The sequence below is a fragment of the Aegilops tauschii genome, chromosome 5, assembly GCF_002575655.3.
Source record: "Aegilops tauschii subsp. strangulata cultivar AL8/78 chromosome 5, Aet v6.0, whole genome shotgun sequence".
Classification (NCBI taxonomy): domain Eukaryota; kingdom Viridiplantae; phylum Streptophyta; class Magnoliopsida; order Poales; family Poaceae; genus Aegilops; species Aegilops tauschii.
The window spans coordinates 343908663-343927263 of NC_053039.3; the positions used below are offsets into that span (position 1 = coordinate 343908663).

An 18601-nucleotide genomic window follows, 5' to 3' on the forward strand; every position below is an offset into this window, starting at 1 on the left:
AGTACCTGGTAGCACGATTGAAACACGTAGACGGTGGGCAGCACCTCGGTTGTGTGATCGAAGTTGAGGACGCAACTGAGTGTCGAGCATGGCACAAAGTCACAAGGCAAAAACACATGGATTCCATTTCCATCGAGTAGGAAGGTACTCCTTCTCGCAAAAAAATAAAGGTACTCCTGCGAGTAGTTGTCCAGCCACCAAGGCGAACCAGGCCGTAGGAATCAACAGGAAACTACCGGCCGGCCCCATGCCCCGGGCAACGCAGCCATTTGCTTCCACTTGCCGCGGCGCGCATCCCGAGAGCGCAAACCGCCGTCGGCTCTGCGGGCCGGCGTGACGGTTTCTGGGTGCCGGGTAGCGGGTAGCTATGGGCGTGCAGCATGGGCGCCTCCTCTCTCTCTCGTCAGTGCCAGATCGAGCATGGATCCTCTAGGCAAATTTGACAATTTTGACCTATAATCGAAAGCAAATCACCGAATGAACTGGTTGCGAAACTATTTTACACCCCTGACCCTTTTATGTAGCGCCCGCCACGCCGGCGCCACACCCTACGGTGCAGCGCCTAGCTCCGGGGCGTTGCACCACTGTCCACCGTGGCAGCCCACGGGCCCGCACCCAGCAGTGCAACGCCTCCGAGCTAGGCGCTGCACCTGTAATGTGCAGCGCCTAGCCGCTAGGCGTTGCACGTGTAATGTGCAGCGCCTAGCGGCTAGGCGCTGCACTGTGACTTATATGCAAATGCGCCAGCCCTCTCCTCCCCCACCCTCCCCATTGGCAGTTATAGAAAAAAGGGCGGCGGCCATCTGCACTCCCCCTCTCAATCCCCTCTCCCAAATCCTTCCGATCCGACGATTTGGTCCGTGCATTTGTTCACCAATCCATCATAGAAGGTACTCTCCTCCGATCCCCTTCTTTCTATCCATAGAAAATATTATATTTTGAAGATTTGGGGAACCCTTGTTTGAATCTTGCATGTATTAGATTTGGGCAACTTTTGTTTGAATCTTGCGTATATTAGATTTGGGGAACCCTTGTTAGATTAGAATGTGGTTTGGATAGATAGGTTGACATGTTATTTATATAGTTTGGATACATAGATTGACATGTTTTTTGTATGGAGAAGTAGATTGACATGTTATTTGTATGGAGAAGTAGATTGACATGTTATAGTTTGGATACATAGATTGACATGTTATTTGTATGAAGTAGGCCCAAGTAGGGGGAAGCACCATATGCTTTGGATCTTGCATGTAGTAGGCCTACTTTAGTTTTTTTGAATTGAAAAGATAATCGTGTTGACAAGAATGCTTTGTTGAAATTGTTAGGATGGTTTGGCTTCTCGATGATCACTGGGACCATCAACACCGGTCTACGCTATGTCGGTGCAGCAACGGGTAATACTGAAAGTGGCCGGTGTTATGAATTTCGTATGTTTGTTCAAACACAAATGCCCCATATGTAATGTTATGATTTGTTTGTTTGTAGGAGCTTGCACCTCTGAAGCTTCGGTCTCACGGGATCAGCCTTGGAGGGATGAGCTATGATGAGCGGTACACACCTTATGTTAGGGAGGCAGGACTTCTCCCTTTCATTGAGTTGGTCCGCCGGTCGACGCCACCCAACAATGCTGCAGCACTCACCGCGCTTATTGATCATTGGAGGCCGGAGACACACACTTTCCATCTTCGGACCGGGGAGATGACCGTGACGCTGCAGGATATCGCTATGATCACCGGTCTTCCTATCGATGGCAATCCTTTATGTATGAACACCGATTCTGAAGGGTGGCGCGCGCAGATGCAAGCCCTTATCGGTATGGTTCCTCTGGAGCCTCGGGAGCCAGAAAGGGAAGATAAGAAGAAGGAAAGAGTTGCAGCGGGCGCTACTTTCACGTGGATATCATCGCACTTCGCTCATTGCCCCGATGATGCTAATGAGGACATGGTGAAGACTTATGCTCATGTCTACATGTGGTACGTGGTATCGAGGACAATGTTTGCTGATGGCACAGGCAAGAATGCTCCATGGATGTGGCTGAAGGCGTTGACCGTCTTCGATAGCAAATGGAGTTGGGGTTCGGCGACACTAGCTTACTTGTATCGACAGGTATGAAGTTGTTTCCTTTTCACTTCATTGATACATTATCAATGCGCTCTTGCGGCAAATTTGACCATGTTCTTTTTTATGTGCAGTTGGACGATGCCAGTTGTAGGCACACTGGAGGTATTGGTGGTTGTCTGCTCGCACTTTCCATATGGAGCTGGGAGCGTTTGCCGGTTGGACGACCTAAGACCGTGAAGTACGAGGATTGGGACGATAAAGACGACCCACTACGGCTCCCCACTTGGGCTTACAAGTGGGATGTGTTAAATGAGACGACGGATGATCCCTCTGTAATGTACAAGTTGTACAAGAGCGAGCTGGACGCAATCACGCCTGAGCAGGTGAACCGAGCTTGCATAAGTGATTATCATGCTTGTATCTTCACTCGATATCAATTTTGCATTCAATCCCATTTTGCAGGTGGAATGGGAGTCGTATGGAAAAGGAGAGAGTTTTGGTAACCCTATAGAGTTCAGGCTTAATCCGATGTGCATTAGGGATAGGGATCTCTGGCATATGCGGTGCCCACTGATATGCAACTGGGCGGTTGAGCTTCACCTGCCACATCGGGTGTTCCGCCAGTTTGGTTTGTTCCAGCCACACCCGCCGGAGTGGGAGGACACGGACAAGTTGCTACACGCGTAAGATATAATTAACCTTGAGCACTTAGCAGCTTCTCGACGGTTTCGATGATGCTAATATCTTGTTTCTAACTTGCAGGTTGGATAGGAAAAAGCAGCGGAAGATCAAGGATTGGGCCAGCCATCACAGGAAGTATGTCGTGCAGTTCGCTCTTAGTGTGGAGCAAGCAAGGGCTGGAAAACGAGCCCAGCTTCGTGAGCACTGCCCGATCGCGTTCAACAACTATCTCGCATGGTTTCTTGCAAGTACCCGCGTGGAGGTATGCCAGCCGGCGTATGCTGAGGAGATTCTGGAAGAACCCACCGTTTTTGATGAGGTAGCCCAGCACCAGTACAACGCACTAGTCAGGAAAGGCAACTCGGTGATCCCTTCAGCTCCAATGATGAACTTTGTGGTTAGCCCTTTTTGCTTTTCCGTTCGCACTTTTCACATCTTCACTTGCCTAACACTTTGATACCGTTTCTGTTCATAGCGTGCCCAGATCAAGAAAGCAGCTGACGAGACCGAGACTATTCTGGAAACAACCCCGGCTGGCAAAAGCGATGGGGAAGGTGCACTTCGAGAATTCATTAAGGTTCACATCTCCTTCAAACTAGCACTTAACATTTGTTGGTACGTTCCATGTCTCATTCACTTGTACATGTTGCAGCGCCAGGGCCAAAAGTTAAGGCGGCTATCAAACCTTTTCGGTTGTCGTGACCCCGAGTATGTATCACCAGAACGGTCTAGGTCGGCGACACCATCAGATCCCGCTTCGGGGCAGAGCCATGGTGAACCTTTCACGGATGAGGATGTGGGTGGGGTCACCCAAGAGGTATGGCATGACGATATATATCCATTTGTTGATGCATTGCTAACTATATCCTCACACACGGTCTTTCCATATCTTTTGTTGATGCATAGGTTGCTGATGATATGACCTTGGGGACGTACCGGGCTCGGTCTGCATACGAGTTGAAGCCTAGGAGGGGAATCAACAAGTACACACCTGAAGACTTCACCCAAAGAGGCAAAAGGACGGTCGGCACCTCGCGGATGGCGGCTTTGGATGACTATTTGGATGACGATGTCGAACCGGAGGCGGAGCCGGAGCCGGAGCGGGTTCCTCTTCCTAGGAAGGTGAAGAAGATAAGCGTCAAGAGGGGGGGAGGACCCAGCAAGCGTGGAAAGCACTAGTCATCTTAGTTTTTTTATAATGTTGAACTTCGAGTGCGATTTGTTATGTCGTTGAACTTGGAGTGGTCGTACCTTTTATGTCGTTGAACTTGGAGTGGTGGTAGCTCTATGGTAAACTGGAACTTATTGTGATGGTCATTTCTATGAAATGAAGTCTTTTGTGAACCCTTTGTTTCTTATACTAATTGTTATACTTGGAGAAATGATGTCGTACCTGAATGTTTGTTATACTAGTTGTTGAACTGTGGCTGAAAGAACTGTGGCTGAAAAAGACCCAGTAGAGGGGTGGAGGAGGCACAGTAGGTAGGCCTCTAGTTTCAGGCAAAAAAATTGCTAAGTGTTTGTGCAGCGCCTAGCACGGAGGTGCCGCACTCTACAGTGCAACGCCTAGCTCGCAGGCGCTGCACTATAGTGTGTGGCGCCTCCGTGCTAGGCGCTGCATATGTCTGTAACTAGCCAAACTTCTGTTGCTTTCTGGATAGCTACAGACATATGTAGCGCCTAGCACGGAGGCGCCGCACTCTACAGTGCAACGCCTAGCTCGCAGGCGCTGCACTATAGAGTGTGGCGCCTCCAAGCTAGGCGCTGCATATGTTTGTAACTAGCCAAACTTCTGTTGCTTTTCTGGATAGGTACAGACATATGCAGCGCCTAGCTTGGAGGCGCCGCACTCTACAGTGCAACGCCTAGCTCGCAGGCGCTGCACTATAGAGTGTGGCGCCTCCGGGCTAGGCGCTGCATATGTCTGTAACTAGCCAAACTTCTGTTGCTTTTCTGGATAGCTACAGACATGTGCAGCGCCTAGCTTGGAGGCGCCGCACTGTATAGTGCAACGCCTAGCGCTCAGGCGCTGCACAATAGAGTGTGGCGCCTCCGTGCTAGGCGCTGCACATGTCTGTAGGTATCCAGCAACCAACAGAAGGTATGCCTCCAGTTTCAGGCAAAAATTTCGCTAAGTATTTGTGCAGCGCCTAGCTAGGAGGCGCCACACTATAGAGTGCAACGCCTAGGCCGCAGGCGCTGCACTGTACAGTGTGGCGCCTCCCAGCTAGGCGCTGCACTGGTCTGTAGCTATGCAGCCAGAACAGAAGGTACTTTACAGTTTGAGGCACTTGGACTTGGACTTAGTGAATTTTTTAGCTATCCAGAGAGCAACAGCAGCTAGGCGCCACATGGTAGATTGCAGCGTCCAAGTACTTCACGACACATAGTAGTTCATAACACATACTACTTCACGACACATGGTAGTTCGTACAACCAAATCAAGGAGGACACATAGTAGTTCACCGCACATAGTAGTTCTTACAACCAAATCGAGGAGGAGACATAGTAGTTCACGGCACATAGTAGTTCACAACCAAATCGAAGAGGAGACATAGTAGTGCACAAGCAAATCGAAGAGGAGACATAGCTCTATTGCGTAGAGAGTGTGTGGTGGGGGGTGGGGAAGGGGGGCCCAGCCAAGTGGCTGGATAAGTCACAGTGCAGCGCCTAGCCGCTAGGCGCTGCACATTACACGTGCAACGCCTAGCGGCTAGGCGCTGCACATTACAGATGCAGCGCCTAGCTCGGAGGCGTTGCACGGCTGGGTACGGGCCCGTGGGCTGCCACGGTGGACAGAGGTGCAACGCCGCGGAGCTAGGCGCTGCACCGTAGGGTGTGGCGCCGGCGTGGCGGGCGCTACACAAAAGGGTTAGGGGTGTGAAATAGTTTCGCACCCAGTTCATTCTGTGAATTTATTTCGTTTCGAGGTCAAAATTGTCAAATTTGCCGATCCTCTACGAGCCAAGCCAACCTGTCTGAACGCAAGAGACGGACGCGGCTGCATGCACGGACGCGTCCAGGCCTTGGCTTGACTCTGACGTGGCTTTGCTAGAGCCGCGCCATCGCGATCCAGCAGGAGATTTGGCCGCAGGAAGCATCCAGCTGCCTGAGCTGTGCTGTCACGCGATATACGTAACGTACGCCGACGATCGCCGGAGGCTAGCGTCGTCCAGCCGTCCGCGACGCGTACAAGTTGCCATGCGCAGACAACGGTCAACTGGGCTCACCCAGTGCGTCCGTACCCCATGGATATTTTTCTTTCTTTTCAAGCCGCGCGAGTGGACGTGGACTTGTGTCGATCCATGCGTCGGCTGCTCTTTTTCACCCGCCATTCAAGACACAAGAAAAGAAACAATGGCTATTATCTGAACTGGCTAACTTTCTCTAGAACTGGGCACGGTACTTCTTACCGAGCTTCAACCCAACCCGTGAAATTCATGACCAATAACCCACAGCTCTTGCGCTTGTAGCATTCTCAAACATGTACACAATACTGTCCCAGATGTTACTATTATACAGAATATATAACATGGCAATCTACGTATGATGATGTATGCATTGTCGTATTACACGTAAAATGCCAACCAGAAGAAGGCCGTGCATGGACAGCTTGCCTGCCTGCCTGCTGGAAGGTGTATACGACCAACTCAGCGTCGCTGGTGCCATACCTGAGAATGGATCGTTGTTCTCTTGGATTTCGGGTTAAATGCAGTGTATAGCCTGACTAGAGTCCAACAGCTTGGTCCCAACCTCCAAATCTTGATCAGACCATATAGTGGTGGTACGGCCTGCCGGTGCCAACGTACTCAACTCGGTCCAAATACATCGCTCTTCAGAGTCGTATAGGTGCTATAATATTTACTCCGGTGTGTCCTTGTAGTGGCAACCCCCCAACACCCCAGCCAACTGCATCAGGAAAGCGGCAACCAGCAAAAATGTTTGTGATGAAACTGAATGAAGACTGTATAGCACTATAGATTCTACAGATATTTCTGCCGTTCTGGCTCTGTGTGTAAAAGCATATCCAATGTGGTAAATAAATGTACGATTAATGCAAGCCATGGTCCTAGGTTTTTACACCACAGATGTTACACAAAGATTCAGTAGTATCACATACCTTCATAAGCAGCATTCTGAACTTCAATGGACATAGAATAAATTATAATCTAGGCTTCTAAAGGGATCTGAAGTAGTCAGCGATAGTTCTTGAGAGGACCCTAGTCTCATTGAGAGCCAATGATTTTAAGCCCTGCGCCAGAGCATCCGCTGGAGTGTATTCTGAACCAACCTGCCATTTAACATCCTGTAGTATAGCTATAGTTAGTGCCTGGCACACATGAATATTAATGTTGTACACATTAAATGTGGAAATCCAATTCGGCTCCCAGGAGCACATGCTCCCGCACGCGCCAAAAAATGTTTTTTTTGTATATATATAAAAATAAAATAAAAAGAAGTGTTCATGGTCACATCCTAATTCTGCAAATTTTTATGTGGAATGCTTTAGCCTTTTGGCCTGTGCAGAAAAAAAAACAAGCTGAACACCAAATATTACACTTCATTTTGTTATTTTTCAGGAGGCACTGCTATCCCGTTTCAGACCGACTAAAAGGCGACATGTTCAACAGTTATGTTCAACAGTTAGGTGTGGTGGAGATGCGTATGTTGAGATAGATGTGTGCCCACATGAAGAAGGATCGAGTCCGGAATGATGATATACGAGATAGAGTTGGGGTAGCACCAATTGAAGAGAAGCTTGTCCAACATTGTCTGTGAGATGGTTTGGGCATATTCAGCGCAGGCCTCCAGAAGCTCCAGTGCATAGCGGACGGCTAAAGCGTGCGGAGAATGTCAAGAGAGGTCGGGGTAGACCGAATTTGACATGGGAGGAGTCCGTTAAGAGAGACCTGAAGGATTGGAGTATCACCAAGAACTAGCTATGGACAGGGGGCGTGGAAGCTTTGCTATCCATGTGCCAGAGCCATGAGTTGGTCGCGAGATCTATGGGTTTCACCTCTAGCCTACCCCAACTTGTTTGGGACTAAAGGCTTTGTTGTTGTTGTACTGCTATCCCGTTTCGTATGAAAATTGTCACACGCTTGTTACACTAACATGAACATATACCAAAAAAAAATCTGACTTTTTAAATTGTTTTACTATTTCTTTTGAATTTACTGTTCATTCAGGGGCATATGCTCCCCAGAACCAAAACAGCCCTCCCATGGTATTACACATATTAACAGGGAGTGGTCTTCAACATGATCTAGTGATTACGAGAATTCCATTTGAAGATGAAAAATATGACTAGCTGTACCTGTATACACGGAGTTAGATGTGTTCCTGACAGTACGACCTTCTTTATTTGTCCACCAATTGAGTCTACCCGGGGTCTCAAGATGTCCTCAATTATGTCTGTATCATCAATAGCATCAACGCTGAATTTCACCTACAATACATACATGGAGCATTAACGAATGCTAAATTAGAACGGAAAGAGGTTTGCTTAAGTAAGTGCAAGTTTCTCAACAGTACCAATAATGTATTAGCTACACTGTAAGAATTCTTGCAGAATTCACGGTTCTCAGGTGGTGTTGGTTTGAATTCAGATACACCTTCTGTAACCTGTAAATAACATGGGAAGAATGTATGTTCAGGATAAAAAGATATCTATGGACAAACATGTTGTCAGAGCACATTTTATTAATGAAATATAATTTAGATTCATATATAAATATAATACCTGATTCATTACTGATGGTAACTGATCGACAAATTTGCTTACAGATACCATAGCTTCTTGATCGTACTCCCGTATCAAACCTCCAGCTAAATCAAATAGGGCCTTCCACGCATTCCCTACAGAGTTATACCATACCTTATACTATGAAAACAGTCTCATGGCCACTTTTTCCAATGTACATATTTCTATCCTAACTATTGCATCATACTAACGTTTTGACACTAGGCATTTGTAACATTTATATTTATACCAATATAAAAAGACCTAAAGGGGGCAGATCCAATTAATCTCAGCCATCAAACCATGACAATCCAATAATCTAGATTGCTCCAATGGTGAGCGCTCAACATGTTTAGCATGCAATTAAATCATACCAAATGTCAACATTTGTGCTAATCACATAACTAACGTGTACTCCCGCTGTATCTAAACGCTCTTATATTTCTTTACAGAGGGAGTAATTGATATCCTACCTAATATCAATGTGCAATTAATTTCCACCCTAATATCAACGTGCATTGCACGTACGCATATACTAGCGAGCGTCAGAAGTAACAGAAGACCATGTGGCATAGCAACAACGATGCAATAACATGAAGCACAGGAACCTCAAAAGCCACAAACTAACAGTTAACATGGAAGGTTAGTGGCAACCAGCAAGCCACAAATATTTCATGGAAGTTAAATAATTACTGATAAATGTAAATGCAGTGAATAATCACCTGATGCATCTCTTGCCACAGAGTATACAGGTGATGTCTCCATCATAGGCGTTAGTTGATTAATGAGGGGGCCTATCTGTATAAAACAAAAATTTATCAAAGATAAAAAAAAATGGAGAGAGCACAAGCTAACAAACTAAGAATGCAACGTGTCAGTACCTATACCAGTTGTTTGCACAAAGTTGTACGTTGGAAATGAAGTATCAAGTAGCATTGCTACATGTTTCTCAAACGCTTTGCTAATAGTCTAATTCTTGCAAGTCACAAATTTACATTCTTAAACATGGCTGATGCTTTAATTGATTACAACTGAAAAATGTTAATTATTTTATGGCTGAATTTGTTAGTCCAATATCTAAACCATAAATTGTTTACTGATCCTGAAGTTTTGTCGCTCTGTATTTCACAATATGGAGCTGCTAGCTGTAGTTCAACATACATACAGAATAGAACTCAGCTCATCCCCTGACCATAAAACTGGGGAGAACCAAACACAAGCTAGTAATAGCTAATAGATCAGTGCGACATCAGGAATATGTGTGTTTTTACACGACAAAAAGTAATCAAGTGGGGGGATTGTGTGGGTTTGAACGGAACTGCAGGTGTTGTATACATGTGCATAGTTCAGGGCCAGAAACCTGGGTATTTTGTGAGTGTAGCGAGTGTGTTTTATTGCGTGGGTAGGGGAGTCATTGGCCTATAACCATGTTGAATTGTTTCTAAACATGGTTCAATATCAAGTCAGTCTGCAATCTGCAGATCCCTGATCTGAACCACAACGACCGCTTGATGACTCTAAAGTTCAGAATCTCAAACGGTGATGCTGGACAAACTCTTGCATGTGTCTGGAATCTTACAAGAATACAGGTATCTTCAAAAGACTAATAAAACAAGATATTTTAAAAGGCACCACTTTATCTAAGTGTTTCTGCGGGAAATATTGATTTGCTCATAGACTAAATGTCCCTTGGCTTCAATAATTCAATCAGTAGATCAGCTTATAGACATACGCATAAACTACTTAGTGGTACAAAGATGTGATATTGTTGTGCAGGATACAGATACACAGTTACCTATAGCAAAAAAAAAACTTAGCAGCATAGGTCCCAATGTAGGAAACAGAGAGAATCAGCTAGCCATTTCGACAAAACAGAATGCCAATTGTTTTTCTTTTCATAAACTTATGCCAACGCAAACATAGTAATATATACATTGTCACACATCACTACACCAGTTACCAGTAAATCAAGTGCTTGGGCTGAAAATAGTTAAACAGAAGGTCACTACAATGCAATGTGCGAGAAAGCGTGGACCAAATTACCTGCTCAAAGTAAGGAACAGCCTCTGAAGCGGGCCTATTGTTGAATGAGACAATGGCATTAGCCTAAAATGATCAGAGCCCAACAAAAGAAAATAACAATAAGCACTGTTACCAAGGAATTATACAAAGAAAATTAGGAACTCAGACTTTCCTCTGCAATCTCCATTAAAGAAAACAGACGTTTGTGGTTTTGCTGTTAGTATTAACTAAATACCAAGCAATACTGACAAGTACTTGTTTGAGCAGTATCCCTCTGTATATGCTCTCCTTTCTAGAGGCACCTAAATGAGTTCTGAAGAGATGGGATTATCACAGAGCTAGGATGTTGTGGCAGGAGTCTGATGACAGGAATTTGTATCTGGTGAGCTGACAGTCTATTTGCCAAAAGATTCTGGAAGTCTTGGCATTCTGCACCTGAAGATTATGAATCAAAGCCTGCTTTGCAAATGGTTGTGGAATCGGAAAACACTGATGGGATTTGGCAGACTATGCTGAAGAGCAAATATCTGCAGAAACATGTTCCCTCTCAATGGCAACCTGGGTGGAGGCTCCTATTTCTGGTAGCGTCTGATGGGTGTCAACAATATTTTCCAGAAGTTATCAGAAAGGACAATTGGTGATGGTGGAAAAACTTTATTCTCGGAAGATAGCTGGGTAATTAATTCACCATTGGCAGTGCAATTCCCGAGGCTTTACCAGATAACCTTCAGCAAAAATGTAACAGTGCAAACAGTTCTGTAGGGTCGTTTCGATACCATCCAATTATGGAGAACTTTGCTTGATGATACTGCTAAGCAGTGGACTTTTTTTGCTAACGAGCAAAACGGAGTGAAATGGAAAGTGGGTAATAAAGCAGATTTCTCTGTCAGAGCAACTTATTTGCATCTGAGATCTGGGAGTCTGATTGGATTCAGCTTTGTCTGGAAGCTGAAGATCCCTCTGAAAATAAAAAACCTCCTGTGGCTGATGCTGAAAAATATTATCTTAACCAAGGACAACATGTTGAAATGGGGCTGGAATGGAATGAACAATATTATTTCTGCATGCAAAGGAGACTGTAGATCATCTGCTCTTCTAGTTTGTGCTAGCCAAACTGATATTGCAGATTATCCTATGTGCTTTTGGTCTTAATAGACCGTCTGATAGCACTGTGGATTTGTTTGGTGATGGCTTTCATCCTTCCCTGCAACGCAAGCTGGTAATTAGTGGAGGGGCAGCCATCTGCTGGATGGTATGGAAAACTAGGAATGCTGTGTGCATTCGACAGCATTTTCCTGATGACCCTGCTGATGTTATATTCCAATTAGGTAATCACCTATCTTCGTGGGCTTTACTGCAGAAATCCCAAGGCCGAAAAAGAATTGAAGGAGTGCAGCTTTCGAAGATGGTGACGGCTGAAGTTTACTCCAGGTGTCATGGCTGGACGCCGGTGATGAAACGGATAGCAGCAGTTTGATCTTGATGTGTGGTGTTTGGTTATGATTTCTGTGTGGCTGTTGAATGTTTCGTTGCCACAGAACAGTATGCGTTTGTGATAGCCTCTGGATGTAGGTCTAGATGCTGAGTCGTTTGTGTTTCTTTCACTCTTCCTACTCATGGTGTAGAACTATGTGGCAGTTTCTTTAATGGAAATCGACGAGGAGGCTCGGTGTTCTAAAAAAAAAAACTAAATACCAAGCGAACCTTTGGTATCTTTTCTGAGAAGTAGCTCCCAACCAACAGCTGAAGCAGCGCGCCATTACTGCAATTCGTTGAAGAATACCGTCAGTAAAACAAGTCTGCAAGCATCTTTTGTGGTAAAGCATCGAACAGGTGGCGGGCGTGCGAGCACCTGTGACCAACGGAGTAGAGCGGGAGCCCCGCGATGTCCAGGGCGCCTAGCCCGGCCTCCGGCAGGCCCGACGCTCGGAGCGCGTCGTAGCAGCCGTGGAACCTCTCGAAGACCTCCCGCGCGGCGGCCGCGTGGTCGAAGGTGACGTTGTACGGGACGCACACCACGAGGAACCCCTCCTGCGCCAGGAGCTCCAGCAGGTAGCTGCAACAAACCACGGCGCCCAAGCGCAAATCAGTACTACGAAGTTCTCCCCTCCCACGGATTACCACGAGGTCGGATGGACTCCGCCTACCCGTAGGTGGCCTCGGGGGCGGCGCCGATGAAGGCGCCGCCGAGGAACTTGACGACGGCGAGCGGGCGGGCGCCGCGCGGGGGCGGGAAGAGGAGGCAGGAGTGCTCCCGCAGGTACGTCCTCCCCCGAGCGGGCGACGGCCTGGGGGCGGCGAGCGCGGGTAGGGGGGCGTCGGGGCCCAGCGACGCGCGGCAGGAGAGGTTCCTGGCGGCGGCCTCGGTGCGGCGGTGACGGCGAGGTACGGGCCGTGGAGACGCGAGAGGTGGGGAGGTGAGGAGGTGAGCCGCAGTAGCAGCCGCCGCCGCCGCCGTCGTCGCAGCCATGGGGATGAAGCGGAGCAGGATGTGGGGACAAACAACGGCTGGTAGTTTTGCCACGAGGCCGACGGCGCAGCCGGGGACTTTCTGCTGTGAGGATTGAGGAAGCAGTGCCACGTGGGTTCGCAAGCGCCGCCTGATTCAACAGCAGGTTTTTTAGACAGTGGAACTGAAATGCTGGGCCGTCGGCCGTTTTCCAGTTCGTGGTTTTTTGAATCGTTGATGAATCAAGATCCAGTGGGCTCCGATCTCCCCTCTCTTGCCCGCTTCACTAGCACTCTTGTTTTCGTTGTTGATGATGCCCATCTATTTTTCTTGAAGGAGAATGGGGTTGTTTCCTTGAAATTACAACACCATAATCATGCATGCCAAATGAAAAGACAATCATTGGAAGTCGATCCTACCACAGGTCACCAAAAGAGCACCTATGCTCCATTTGTGGGTTTATATGCCGAGGTCGCCAGTTATGTGCTCGAAGTGGTTCTCTTCCCGAATTGGTCATTGTGGAGTTGGATTTGAGAAGTGTGGTTTCAAAGGATACAAATTCCTCAAAATGTTTGAAAGTGCGTTAAGTCGGCTAGAGGGGGTGAATAGGCGATTTTTATGAATTTTTCACTGAGGAATTTCAGGGTGAGGAAATTCCTAAGCAAAGAACTACTAGCAGCAAAATAAGTACTCGGATGCATACATAACTGAACAGATGCATAGACATCATGATGAAATAAAAACAAGCATAGAGTACAGAAAGCTTAAACACAGGATAAGCAGGCTGAAGACAAACTGACTGAAGAAATTGAACTGAGAAAATTGAGAAAGTCTTCAGTCAAAGTCTTCAAACAGTAACGATCAAGTGCACAACACAATAATGAGGAAATGGAAGGGTTGAGAAAATAGAACCAGTTAGCTCGGTGAAGACAGTGATTTGGTAGACCAGTTCCAACTGCTGTGACAGTCGTACGTCTGGTTGGAGCGGCTTATGTGAAAAGATTCATCCTGATAAGCTCAAACCCAAATCGGAAAAGTGCGTCTTCATAGGATACCCAAAAGTTACTGTTGGGTACACTTTCTATCACAGATCCGAAGGCAAGATATTCGTTGCTAAGAATGGATCCTTTCTAGAGAAGGAGTTTCTCTCGAAAGAAGTGAGTGGGAGGAAAGTAGAACTTGATGAGGTAACTGTACCTGCTCCCTTATTGGAAAGTAGTTCATCACAGAAATCTGTTCCTGTAACTCCTACACCAATTAGTGAGGAAGCTAATGATGATGATCATGTAACTTCAGATCAAGTTACTACCAAACCTCATAGGTCAACCAGAGTGAGATCCACACCAGAGTGGTACGGTAATCCTATTTTGGAGGTCATGTTACTTGACCATGACGAACCTACGAACTATGAGGAAGCGATGATGAGGCTAGATTCCGCGAAATGGCTTGAGGCCATGAAATCTCAGATGGGACCATGTATGAGAACAAAGTGTGGACTTTGGTTGACTTGCCCGATGATCGGCAAGCCATAGAAAATAAATGGATCTTCAAGAGGAAGACGGACGCTGATACTAGTGTTACTATCTACAAAGCTAGAATTGTCGCAAAAAGGTTTTCGACAAGTTCAAGGTGTTGACTACGATGAGATTTTCTCACTCGTAGAGATGCTTAAGTCTGTCCGAATCATGTTAGCAATCGCCGCATTTTATGAAATCTGGCAAATGGATAAACAAAACTGCATTCCTTAATGGATTTATTAAAGAAGAGTTATATATGATGCAACCAGAAGGTTTTGTCAATCCTAAAGGTGCTAACAAAATATGCAAGCTCTAGCGATCCATCTATGGACTGGTGCAAGCATCTCAGAGTTGGAATATACGCTTTGATGAGTTGATCAAAGCATATAGTTTTATACAGACTTGCGGTGAAGCCTGTATTTACAAGAAAGTGAGTGTGAGCACTACAACATTTCTGATAAGTATATGTGAATGACATATTGTTGATCGGAAATAAGGTAGAATTATTCTGCAAAGCATAAATGAGTGTTTGAAAGGAGTTTTTCAAAGAAAGATCTCGGTGAAGCTGCTTACATATTGAGCATCAAGATCTATAGAGATAGATCAAAACGCTTGATAAGTTTTTTCAATGAGTACATACCTTGACAAGATTTTGAAGTAGTTCAAAATGGAACAGTCAAAGAAAGAGTTCTTACCTGTATTACAAGGTGTGAAATTGAGTAAGACTCAAAGCCCGACCACGGCAGAAGATAGAAAGAGAATGAAAGTCATTCCCTATGCCTCAGCCATATGTTCTATAAAGTATGCCATGTTGTGTACCAGATCTATTGTATACCCTACACTGATTTTGGCAAGGGAGTACAATAGTGATCGAGGAGTAGATCCCTGGACAGCGGTCAAAATTATCCTTAGTGGAATAAGGATATGTTTCTCGATTATGGAGGTGACAAAAAGGTTCGTCATAAAGGGTTACGTCGATGCAAGTTTTGACACTGATCCAGATGACTCTAAGTCTTCATCTCGATACATATTGAAAGTGGGAGCAATTAGCTAAAGTAGCTCCGTGCAGAGCATTGTAGACATAGAAATTTGCAAAATACATACGGATCTGAATATGGCAGACCCGTTGACTAAACTTCTCTCACAAGCAAATCATGATCACACCTTAGTACTCTTTGGGTGTTAATCACATAGCGATGTGAACTAGATTATTGACTCTAGTAAACCCTTTGGGTGTTGGTTACATGACGATGTGAACTATAGGTGTTAATCACATGGTGATGTGAACTATTGATGTTAAATCACATGGCGATGTGATCTACATTATTGACTCTAGTGCAAGTGGGAGACTGAAGAAAATATGCCCTAGAGGCAATAATAAAGTTATATTTATTTCCTTATTTCATGATAAATGTTTATTATTCATGCTAGAATTGTATTAACCGGAAACATAATACTTGTGTGAATACATAGACAAACAGAGTGTCACTAGTATGCCTCTACTTGACTAGCTCGTTGATCAAAGATGGTTATGTTTCCTAACCATAGACATGAGTTGTCATTTGATTAACGGGATCACATCATTAGGAGAATGATGTGATTGACTTGACCCATTCTGTTAGCTTAGCACACGATCGTTTAGTATTCTGCTATTGCTTTCTTCATGACTTATACATGTTCCTATGACTATGAGATTATGCAACTCCCGTTTACCGGAGGAACACTTTGTGTGCTACCAAACGTCACAACGTAACTGGGTGATTATAAAGGTGCTCTACAGGTGTCTCCGAAGGTACTTGTTGGGTTGGCGTATTTCGAGATTAGGATTTGTCACTCCGATTGTCGGAGAGGTATCTCTGGGCCCACTCAGTAATGCACATCACTATAAGCGTTGCAAGCATTGTAACTAATGAGTTAGTTGTGGGATGATGTATTACGGAACAAGTAAAGAGACTTGCCGGTAACGAGATTGAACTAGGTATTGAGATACCGACGATCGAATCTCGGGCAAGTAACATACCGATGACAAAGGGAACAACGTATGTTGTTATGCGGTTTGACCGATAAAGATCTTCGTAGAATATGTGGGAGCCAATATGAGCATCCAGGTCCCGCTATTGGTTATTGACCGGAGACGTGTCTCGGTCATGTCTAATTGTTCTCGAACCCGTAGGGTCCGCACGCTTAAAGTTCGATGACGGTTATATTATGAGTTTATGTGTTTTGATGTACCTAAGGTAGTTCGGAGTCCCGGATGAGATCGGGGACATGACGAGGAGTCTCGAAATGGTCGAGACGTAAAGATCGATATATTGGACGACTATATTCGGACATCGGAAAGGTTCTGAGTGATTCGGGTATTTTTCGGAGTACCGGAGAGTTACGGGAATTCACCGGGGAGTATATGGGCCTTATTGGGCTTTAGGAGAAAGAGAGAGGAGAGGCTGGGCGCCCCCCCCCCCCAAGGCCTAGTCCGAATTGGACTAGGGGAAGGGGCTGCGCCCCCTCCTTCCTTCTCTTCTCTCTCCCCTTTCCTTGACTCCTACTCCTACTACTTGGAAGGGGGAATCCTACTCCCGGTGGGAGTAGGACTCCTCCTAGGGCGCGCCATAGAGAGGGCCGGCCCTCCCCCTCCTCCACTCCTTTATATACGGGGAGGGGGGCACCCCTTGGAGACACAACAATTGATCATTGATCTCTTAGCCGTGTGTGGTGCCCCCCTCCACTAGAATCCACCTCGATAATATCGTAGCGGTGCTTAGGCGAAGCCCTGCGTCGGTAGTACATCATCATCGTCACCACGCCGTCGTGCTGACGAAACTCTCCCTCAAAGCTCGGCTGGATCGGAGTTCGAGGGACGTCATCGAGCTGAACGTGTGCTGAACTCGGAGGTGCCGTGCGTTCGGTACTTGATCGGTCGGATCGTGAAGACGTACGACTACATCAACCGTGTTGTGCTAACGCTTCCGCTTTCGGTCTACGAGGGTATGTGTACAACACTCTCCCCTCTCGTTGCTATGCATCACCATGATCCTGTGTGTGCGTAGGAATTTTTTTGAAATTACTACGTTCCCCAACAGTGGCATCCGAGCCTGGTTTTATGCGTAGATGTTATATGCACGAGTAGAACACAAGTGGGTTGTGGGCGATATAAGTCATACTGCTTACCAGCATGTCATACTTTGGTTCGGCGGTATTGTTGGATGAAGCGGTCCGGACCGACATTACGCGTACGCTTACGCGAGACTGGTTTTACCGCCGTGCTATGCACACAGGTGACTAGCGGGTGTCAGTTTCTCCAACTTTAGTTGAACCGAGTGTGGCTACGCCCGGTCCTTGCGAAGGTTAAAACAGCACCAACTTGACAAACTATCGTTGTGGTTTTGATGCGTAGGTAAGAACGGTTCTTGCTCAGCCCGTAGCAGCCACGTAAAAATTGCAACAACAAAGTAGATGACGTCTAACTTGTTTTTGCAGGGCATGTTGTGATGTGATATGGTCGAGGCATGATGCTATATTTTATTGTATGAGATGATCATGTTTTGTAACCGAGTTATCGGCAACTGGCAGGAGCCATATGGTTGTCGCTTTATTGTATGCAATGCAAACGCCATGTAATGCTTTACTTTATCACTAAGCGGTAGCGATAGTCGTAGAAGCATAAGTTGGCGAGACGACAACGATGCTACGATGGAGATCAAGGTGTCGCGCCGGTGACGATGGTGATCATGACGGTGCTTCAAAGATGGAGATCACAAGCACAAGATGATGATGGCCATATCATATCACTTATATTGATTGCATGTGATGTTTATCTTTTATGCATCTTATCTTGCTTTGATTGACGGTAGCATTATAAGATGATCTCTCACTAAATTATCAAGGTATAAGTGTTCTCCCTGAGTATTCACCGTTGCGAAAGTTCTTCGTGCTGAGACACCACGTGATGATCGGGTGTGATAGGCTCTACGTTCAAATACAACGGGTGCAAAACAGTTGCACACGCGGAATACTCAGGTTAAACTTCACGAGCCTAGCATATAACAGATATGGCCTCGGAACACTGAGACCGAAAGGTCAAGCGTGAATCATATAGTAGATATGATCAACATAGTGATGTTCACCATT

General features: G+C 46.0%; 2 protein-coding genes across 2 annotated transcripts; one reads left to right on the plus strand and one right to left on the minus strand.

The window, feature by feature from the left end:
* The first annotated feature begins 1941 nt into the window (after positions 1-1941).
* On the plus strand, positions 1942-4117 carry LOC141022845 (serine/threonine-protein phosphatase 7 long form homolog). Its single transcript, XM_073499116.1, has 7 exons — positions 1942-2106; positions 2193-2444; positions 2524-2744; positions 2824-3139; positions 3218-3319; positions 3395-3559; positions 3649-4117. The coding sequence occupies exons 1-7, from the start codon at positions 1942-1944 to the stop codon at positions 3919-3921; spliced, it is 1494 nt and encodes a 497-aa protein (XP_073355217.1). The 3' UTR covers positions 3922-4117.
* Positions 4118-6179: 2062 nt separating this feature from the next.
* Positions 6180-13155, minus strand: LOC109756574 (uncharacterized). Its single transcript, XM_020315423.4, has 10 exons — positions 12655-13155; positions 12360-12563; positions 12212-12269; positions 10529-10591; positions 9208-9283; positions 8486-8601; positions 8278-8367; positions 8060-8191; positions 6863-7048; positions 6180-6651 (listed from the first exon to the last, which is right to left on the minus strand). Exons 1-9 carry the CDS (start codon positions 12975-12977, stop codon positions 6920-6922), a joined length of 1191 nt encoding a protein of 396 aa, XP_020171012.1. The 5' UTR covers positions 12978-13155; the 3' UTR covers positions 6180-6651; positions 6863-6919.
* Between the last annotated feature and the right edge of the window lie 5446 nt (positions 13156-18601).